This window comes from Micropterus dolomieu, linkage group LG12 (genome assembly GCF_021292245.1).
Source record: "Micropterus dolomieu isolate WLL.071019.BEF.003 ecotype Adirondacks linkage group LG12, ASM2129224v1, whole genome shotgun sequence".
Classification (NCBI taxonomy): Eukaryota; Metazoa; Chordata; class Actinopteri; order Centrarchiformes; family Centrarchidae; genus Micropterus; species Micropterus dolomieu.
In genome coordinates this window covers 38,471,279-38,480,694 of record NC_060161.1, presented here as the reverse complement: position 1 = coordinate 38,480,694, position 9,416 = coordinate 38,471,279, and the positions used below count along the sequence as shown (strand labels likewise).

Sequence of the window (9,416 nt, the reverse complement as noted above, 5' to 3'; positions counted from 1 at the left end):
GGTTTCTCTCCAGTGTGAACACGTTGGTGGATTTTTAGGTCTCCTAAGAGAGCAAATGTTTTTCCACACTGTTCACACCAGTACGGTTTCTCTCCAGTGTGAACACGTTGGTGGATTTTTAGGTCTCCTAAGAGAGCAAATGTTTTTCCACACTGTTCACACCAGTACGGTTTCTCTCCAGTGTGAACACGTTGGTGGATTTTTAGGTCTCCTAAGAGAGCAAATGTTTTTCCACACTGTTCACACCAGTACGGTTTCTCTCCAGTGTGAACACGTTGGTGGATTTTTAGGTCTCCTAAGAGAGCAAATGTTTTTCCACACTGTTCACACCAGTACGGTTTCTCTCCAGTGTGAACACGTTGGTGGATTTTTAGGTCTCCTAAGAGAGCAAATGTTTTTCCACACTGTTCACACCAGTACGGTTTCTCTCCAGTGTGAACACGTTGGTGGATTTTTAGGTCTCCTAAGAGAGCAAATGTTTTTCCACACTGTTCACACCAGTACGGTTTCTCTCCAGTGTGAACACGTTGGTGGATTTTTAGGTCTCCTAAGAGAGCAAATGTTTTTCCACACTGTTCACACCAGTACGGTTTCTCTCCAGTGTGAACACGTTGGTGGATTTTTAGGTCTCCTAAGAGAGCAAATGTTTTTCCACACTGTTCACACCAGTACGGTTTCTCTCCAGTGTGAACACGTTGGTGGATTTTTAGGTCTCCTAAGAGAGCAAATGTTTTTCCACACTGTTCACACCAGTACGGTTTCTCTCCAGTGTGAACACGTTGGTGGATTTTTAGGTCTCCTAAGAGAGCAAATGTTTTTCCACACTGTTCACACCAGTACGGTTTCTCTCCAGTGTGAACACGTTTGTGTCTTCTTAGGGTTCCTAATCGAGCGAAAGTTAGTCCACACTGTTCACACCAGTGAGGTTTCTCTCCAGTGTGAACACGTTGGTGTCTTCTTAGAGCACCTGATTGAGTGAAAGTGTTTCCACACTGTTCACACCAGTATGGTTTCTCTCCAGTGTGAACAAGTTGGTGCTTTTTTAGGTCTCCTAAGAGAGCAAAAGTTTTTCCACATTGTTCACAGCTGTACGGTTTCTCTCCAGTGTGAACACGTTGGTGTCTTCTTAGGGTTCCTAATTGAGCGAAAGTTTTTCCACACTGTTCACACCAGTACGGTTTCTCTCCAGTGTGAACACTCTGATGAGTCTTTAAATATCCAGATGTTGTGAAGGATTTGTGCTGTGATTTGCGTTTGAGTCCCTGTCTTCTTCTCCTTGTCTATATCAACAGAAACAGAAACACAGTGAGATGTCATGGTGGAGCGAGCTATCTAAAACCATAAAGGACATCAGAGCACATCTTTGAAATCACATACTAACCTACTGTACCACACAGTGAGTATGTACTGTCTTACATACACACTCAGTATGTACTACATACTAAATAAATGACAGAGGTGAGAAGTAACAAATTACAATTACTCCCGTTACTATAGTTGTGTAGTTTTTCAAAAATCTGCAATTTTACTTTTACTTAAGAATATATTGTTTAAAGTATTGTACTTCGCTCAATTTTCAAGACGGAGTAAAAATAAGTTCAAGGAAAAACGTTTAAAACGCTTTATTATGCAGTGTAAGCTGTGAAAAAATGCTGTATTACTTTACGTCTAATGCAAACTGAACATTTCCTGCAACTGCAGCTTCACATTAAAAGCATTAAACTGGCATTTAACACAAGTTGACTTTTATTTCTAAGTAGTCACAGGAAATGCAATCTGTAAGTGAGATTAGCGCTGACCGCTCTTATTCATCAAAAATGCATCTACACAACAAGACAACCGTCATTTAACAGTTTTCTGACAGCAGACCAGTTTGAAATATTGCAGTGAGTATCAGTCAGGAGCAGACAAAGTGAGCTGTTAGATAAAGAGCTGCATGCGACATGCTGCACACCTCGCGGCATGTCAGCTGTGGCTTTTTACAAACGGATCGTTCCGTCTTTCTGTCTCTGCCACCAACTTTCTCTGCTCTAAGGCAAATAAAATCTGAACCATACCTTTCATAAAATGCAGCGGGCCAGTGCAATACCTCTGTGAAATAAGGCAGTGTGAAAGCTGCTGGTGTTAGGAGCCAATTACTAGGGATGGGGATCGAGCTTATCAATACTGCCATCGAGACTTGCAGGTCCAATGATGTAACGTTATGTCTCGAGCGTCAAATCTGATTTAATTTGAAACGCAAAAAAAAGTAACACTTGCCAAATCTGCCAGATGGTGGGGAAGCCAAATCAGGTAGTTTCTCCAGCCCCTCTGCGTCCTATTCCAGCTGTTGCGGAGCCCTTTGAACGTTTCATTGTGGACTGTGGGCCCACTGCCCCAGACAAAGGCAGGTAATCAGTTGTTGGTGACCATAATGTGTGCTTCCACTTGGTTTCCTGAGGCTATTCCACTGAGAAGAATCTCCGCACCAGCTGTGCTTAGAGTGTCAACTAAGTTCTTTACCACCTATGGGCTGCCAAAAGTTGTGCAGACCGATCAAGGAACTAAGTTTCTCTCTAAAATATTTACACAGACTATGCAGGTGTTGGGCGTGGCCCATGTGGTGTCCTACCACCCAGAGTCACAAGGTGCGCTGGAGCCATGGCATCAAACGCACAAATCCATGTTACACAAGTATGACACTGAAAAGGACTGGGATGAAGGGGTGCCTTTTGTTCTTTTCACCTGTTGTGAGGCCAAGCAAGAGTCCCTCAGGTTCAGCCCCACTGAACTTCTGTTTGGCCCTATGAATGTGCTGAAGTAGCAGTTTATGTCGGATTCTGGTACTGTGACCAATGTGTTAGATTTTGTTTCTCAGTGCAAGGAGCGGCTGCACTGTGCCTCCTCCTTAGCCAGAGATACTCTTTCCTCTTCTCAGAGTAAGATGAAGAGGTGGTTTGATAAGCGGTGGAACGACAGTTTCGGCCTGGGTACCATGTTTTGGTCCTGCTCTCCATGCAAAACATTATGTTCTGGCTGACACCAAACACCCTGAGTCTGCGTTTGTTGTAAACGGGAACATACATAGTCAACATGACCACCCCAACTTAAGAGGATATCCAGGTGGATACCCAGATACCTATAATAAGTGACCTGTTTGATCTCCTCCCCGTGAATGGACAGTTGGGTATAATCCCCCACCACCGAGGGTCAAACACCATCTCCTCCGTTTTTTTAGTGTTAATGGTGAGATAGTTCTTGTCACACCACTGAACAAATTTATTAACCTCCGTGAAGTACACTGACGGGTCTGAGTTCTGGTGAAGCAGGCTGAGAATTTATCAGAAAGTTTAAAAAAAAACAGGTTGCCCGGGAGACTATGGGTGCAGTCGTTTGTGTAAGGGGTGAACAGGACCGGAAAAGTTACACAATCCTGAGGTGCACCTGCACTGATGCGTTTGGATTCTGAAAGTGAGTCGTTAATACTGACATTTTGGGTTCTATCTGTTAAAAAAAAAAAAAAGAATAAAACCACTTAATAATAAAAGGATTAACATTCATCTGGGTTATTTTCTGTAAGAGCAGATGAGTCTGTAATGTATTAAAAGCATAACTAAAATCAATGAACAAAAGGCGTGCATAGGCCTTAGGATTCTCCAGATGCTTAAGAGTTAGGTGGGTGATGCTATTAATTGCATCGTCTGTACTCCTCCCCTGCCTATAAGCAAACTGGAGTGGATCCAGTTCAGGATTGACTTCAGATTTCAGTACGGATACCATGTATTTTTCAAAGCATTTCATGACAACAGAAGTTAAAGCCACCGGTCTACAATAATTGTTTTCTGTAGGACAGGGTTTCTGTAGACCCTCTGGAAGACAGGGCACCATGCTAGGGTTAGCTCTGCAGCAAAGGTCTTAAGAAGAAAAGGAGAGATGCCATCAGGGCCTTCAGATTTCTTTTTGCATACATGGCTGAAAAGTGACTGGATTTTGAGGGGATCAACTACTAACCCTGAACAAGGGTCAGGGGTAATTGACTGTAGTACATTATTGCATTGCAAAGAGTAGTCCTGTGAATCAAACCTGAGACAGAAATCATTAAGTTTGTTTGCTTTACTCAGCTTATCATATGTTATGAGGCCCTTTTTAGGTGTTGTCATGTTTGTAACAGCTTTCATGGAGACCCAGAGAGTCCATAGATGTGATGGTGATCCTGGTGATGTATGTCTTATAGGTGGTTATCAGATGGACTGTGTAATGGTCCGAGTTTGACAAGGGCTTTGGACTGACCCTGTATGCATGTCTTATATTACCATAACATTTGTCCAGCACTCTATTTTCTCAAGTGCCACACTTCCAGTCCAGGAAGGGACAGTTCCAGTTTACAGTGGTTAAAACCTCCAAGAATAAAGCCTGGGGCTCCTGGTGTGCGTTGCAGTTGATCGTGGACACAGTCTGCAACACGAGCTGCAGCTCGAGCCGCATTCCCGCTGGGGGGCACATACGCTGAGCAAATTACAATATTGCCAAACTCCCTTGGGAGGTCGGGTCTTAGAGAAATGCACAGCAATTCAATATCAGGGCTGCACACAGTCTCTCTCACAGAACAGTTCCTGCACCAGCCGTCACTCACAACAACGCAGATACCTCCCCCTCAACTTACCCCCGAAGTTTCATCCCTGTCCTGCACGGACAAGGGAGAAACCCTCCAGCTCGATCAGGGAGTTGGGGATGTCTTCGTGGTGCCAAGTCTCCGTAAATACCAACTAACCTGCCTCGCGGTATTCAAAACATACCCTCATGTTGGTATGGAGCTCCTCCATTTTGCATTTAAGAGAGCGAACGTTGCTCAGGATCATGCCGGGCAGCGGAGGTCTACTGACTCTCCGGCGGAGACGCTGTCGGGTCCCACCACGTCGGCCTCTGTTCCATAGTGTTTTTGCGAGATGCCAGGATTTTAAATGCCTCGGGCAGGTTGAAAAAATCCGCGGGCGGCGATGTTGTTCCTGTGTAGCGGAGAGACACCAACGTGTCTCTGGCGTAGATGAGAGGGGTAGCCCACCCTCCAAGTGTGGAAAAGTTTGACACATCCTCAGAAGCTGTCAGACAATCAATGCCAATAGTCCTTGTGCAAATAACGCCATGGTGCTCCTCTGTACCCTTGTACACACTCACACAATCAATAAAAAAACCACAGTAAACGAGTAAAAACAACAAATAAAAACAGCAGCAGCACGCGAGTCTGGGTCGCCAGCAGAGCAGCGCCACCGGATGTGGTTTGGCTTAGCCTAGTCGTAGCCCCTGGAGTTCTCCGTGTTTATTGGCTTCCAAGTCTGATGGCACTCCCCATTTCTGCACAGATTTTCGAAAGGTTAATGCTGTGACACTACAGGATTCATTTCCCTTGCCCCACATAGAAGACTGTATTGACAGTATTGGTCCTGCCACTTATATCACCAAACTTGACTTGCTCAAAGGGTACTGGCAAGTGCCTTTAACCCCAAGAGCATCAGACATATCTGCCTTTGTAACACCAGATCATTTTCTGCAGTACACGGTGATGGCCTTTGGAATGAGGAATGCACCTGATGCACCTAGTGCCGCGATGTAATGTATATGGATGATGTGGTGGTATATTCCGACACGTGGGCAGACCATCTAACTAGCCTTGCATGTGTGCATGTGTACCAGTTTGTGTACCATATTTTTTCTCATTTATTGGGGCTTTTCAGAGGTGTTACCCAATCAACAGCCACATTTAAAAGACAGTGAAGTCCAGTGGCTGGCATATACAACAGGATGTTCAAGGCACCAGCATTTCCATTGAAATAAATGCTTTGCTACATTTTGTTAGGACTAGAGTTGGCTTAAAACTGAAAATAACTACATTTACTTGATTTCACAGTGGAATCGAACGCGGTTCTCCTGTGTGAAAGTCCTGGGTTTGACACAGCCAACACGGCCAATAGAGGTCGTTAAAAACGTAAACATGGGTCGTAAAGCAGCATAATAAATACATTTTATTTATAATACACTTTACATGTCAACGTAATCTCTAAGTGCAATAAATCAAGTGAGGATGGGCTCCTACGCCAACATGTTCACAAAAAAAAAATGCATTTCCTCCTAGGAAATGGAAAAACGCACAAGAGCAACATGTTGCTTCATATAGTTTTTATTTTAATTTTTCTTTAAGATGCAATATTTTTTGCTTCTTTTAGCGACTCCGCTCTTGCTGCAGGGTCAAAATTTACATGCTGTCCATGCCGAGCAGTTTTTCTTTACCTGGTAGTGGCATCTGGTAATACAAGTAATTAAATATTACTAATGTTAGAAAGTTACCAAAGTGAATTTACAAGTTCTAAATATTTTGGGCATTTTTCTCATGATATTGATACTTTAGTAAGACTAAAAATAATCCGTTGTTTCTGAAATGTAAGAAAAAGTGTCAAATTGCAGAAAAATCTATTCCAAATTATACTACAAAAAAAAGTACTTTATATGTAAATAAATTGAAAATAAAAAAGGACGAAAACTTAATTGCCCTTCATAGAAACCACTTTTGACCGGTCGCACCACAAGATATTTTCTAATTTAGTCAAAATTTACAGGCAGAGAAAAGGCCACCTAAACAAAACAAGCTAGCTTCCTACAAAAGGACTCGATGGAATTTATAATCAAAACAAATATTGGTAGGAATAACTTTATATTAATTGTTTTTCTGAGGTCATACCACATGATATCCAAATGTGGCAACTACATACCAGCTGTTACAATTTTACATTTTTCCAGCTTTGAGAGACAGTTACAAACCTACTTGCTGTTTCAATGGGTCCTTGGCAAATTGGTACATTATTCAACGTCTAATGGATTTCAATATAAAAGTCCCAAAATGGTCGCACCACATGATATCATCGGACAAAGTTTGCTTGTGTATTATTATGGAAATATAAATACAGATACTTTGCGATTTTGTAGAGGACGACAAAACACTTTGGAAATCATGCCAAATAGGGCAAAACACAATTTTGAAAAGATTTAAAGTAATTCCAAAGAAGTTTTCAAAACAGCAGTCATGGCCGGACGGTCGCACCGCATGACATTTTGACATTTCAATTATCAGAAACATTACAAACAGCTAATGTTTCTGTTTTTTAAAGTTAAAGGTGAGTACATATATGGGAGAGGTCCTGTATTTATATGGTATGCTTTTATGCTTTCAACCTTTTTTTTGTGAAAAAAATCCAGTTGGACACAAAATGTAGGCATCACGTCATTGACCCAATCACTGCATTATTGTTGCGATTTTAACCTGTAGTTGTAGAAGTGTGCTATATAAATAAAACTGACATTGATATTGATTGATATTTTGTCCACAATGTCTGGCTTTTGAGCTGCCCAGTGGCAGGACACAATATTGCTAACACTTTTTCAGGTCACTGGAAATCATATCTCACGCCCCGACTCAACACAGAAGGACGCATGGTCAAGATCCATCGGCTTCAGTTTGTAACGCACTGTGTATCCCTATAGCGTCATAGTTCAATGCAGTGAGGGAAGCCCTGTAGTGTCAGTTTTTGACGGGTAAGGTAGGTTTATGATATTTAACATAAAAGCCTAAGTAAGGACTTGGTTGTGGTGGATGGAGGGCCAGAACCCCGACTTTGAACCAGGAGACCGGGGTCCGTCTCCCGTGTGAAACTAAAAAACACTCATTAATTATTTATATTTAAGTTACGCGAGTTACGTAAGTAAACTTACTGTTGTACGTAGTTATTTTAACCCTAACCATGATCTTTTCGTAACCTTAAAGGTTCAGTGTTTAATATTTCTGAGGATCTATCGACAGAAATGCAATATAAGATCCATAACTGTTTTCAGTGGTGTGTAAAGACCGTACATAATAAACCATTATGTTTTCATTACCTTAGAATGAGACATTTATATGTACATAACCATGGGCCTCCACCACGTTGCATCGTCAAGCATCAGATCGTCAGCACGCGATCGTCAAAACCGCTGACTTAATGTTTTTATTTGTGCCCCATTTTTATATTGCCAAAATATAGACATTCGCCTGGTATATTTTGAAAATGTTGTATGATAACTGTTGTATGTATGTAAATTTACAGTTACAATTGCATTCTAGGTGTATTAGAAGATATTCAGTTGCATTATAAATCTTCCTTATGATGGTTTATTGCATTACAACATGGTGTTTTTTAACCAAATATATTTTTTCTTCATTGCATCTCCATGTAGTCTGTAAAATACGTATGTTCATGTACAATGGATTTATATTCATTAGCTTCTGACTTTTCAAAGGAGACCAGAATTATGCATCCAGGCCAAATGGTTGAAGAGTTATTCCTGATTCATTTTGGGTTTGTTATTTTAGGCATTTTTCTTGGGAAAGGGTGGCTGTGACCAACAGGTTTAGGGTTAACACCTAAAGTTCCAGTTACTGAACAGAGCCAGGATGATTGTTTCCGTTTCCAACTGGCCTGGTTCCTCACAGAATAAAGGTTTCAAATAAAGGGTTTGTGTCTCTCTGGGATAATCCAGTCCAAATTTAGGCATAGCGGGGGTTTAATCCGGACCTGTTCCAATGTGGTCTAATGCTGAAAAAAAGCACCGAAATTGTACAGTGAGGAAAATAAGTATTTGAACACACTGCTATTTTGCAAGTTCTCCCACTTAGAAATCATGGAGGGGTCTGAAATTGTCATCGTAGGTGCATGTCCACTGTGAGAGACATAATCTACAAAAAAATATCCAGAAATCACAGTGTATGATTTTTTAACTATTTATTTGTATGATACAGCTGCAAATAAGTATTTGAACACGTGAGAAAATCAATGTTAATATTTGGTACAGTAGCCTTTGTTTGCACTTACAGAGGTCAAATGTTTCCTGTAGTTTTTCACCAGGTTTGCACTGCAGGAGGGATTTTGGCCCACTCCTCCACACAGATCTTCTCTAGATCAGTCAGGTTTCTGGGCTGTCGCTGAGAAACACGGAGTTTGAGCTCCCTCCAAAGATTCTCTATTGGGTTTAGGTCTGGAGACTGGCTAGGCCACGCCAGAACCTTGATATGCTTCTTACAGAGCCACTCCTTGGTTATCCTGGCTGTGTGCTTCGGGTCATTGTCATGTTGGAAGACCCGGCCTCGACCCATCTTCAATGCTCTAACTGAGGGAAGGAGGTTGTTCCCCAAAATCTGGCAATACATGGCCCCGGTCATCCTCTCCTTAATACAGTGCAGTCGCCCTGTCCCATGTGCAGAATCACACCCCCAAAGCATGATGCTACCACCCCCATGCTTCACAGTAGGGATGGTGTTCTTGGGATGGTGCTCATCATTCTTCTTCCTCCAAACACGGTTAGTGGAATTATGACCAAAACGTTCTATTTTGGTCTCATCTGACCACATGACT

At 42.0% G+C, this 9,416-nt stretch overlaps 3 protein-coding genes across 4 annotated transcripts in view; 2 read left to right on the top strand and 1 right to left on the bottom strand.

The window, feature by feature from the left end:
- The window catches only part of LOC123980185 (zinc finger protein 260-like), a 672,464-nt gene that overhangs the window by 417,120 nt on the left and 245,928 nt on the right, over positions 1 to 9,416 (top strand). The window lies entirely within an intron of this gene.
- LOC123980191 (butyrophilin-like protein 2) overlaps positions 1 to 9,416 on the top strand; it is a 470,636-nt gene that overhangs the window by 368,242 nt on the left and 92,978 nt on the right. The window lies entirely within an intron of this gene.
- LOC123980178 (zinc finger protein 271-like) overlaps positions 1 to 9,416 on the bottom strand; it is a 73,005-nt gene that overhangs the window by 857 nt on the left and 62,732 nt on the right. The window contains exon 4 of the mRNA XM_046064435.1: positions 23 to 1,208. Within this exon, the coding sequence (XP_045920391.1) occupies positions 23 to 1,208 (1,186 nt within the window). The remainder of the gene's footprint in view (positions 1 to 22; positions 1,209 to 9,416) is intronic.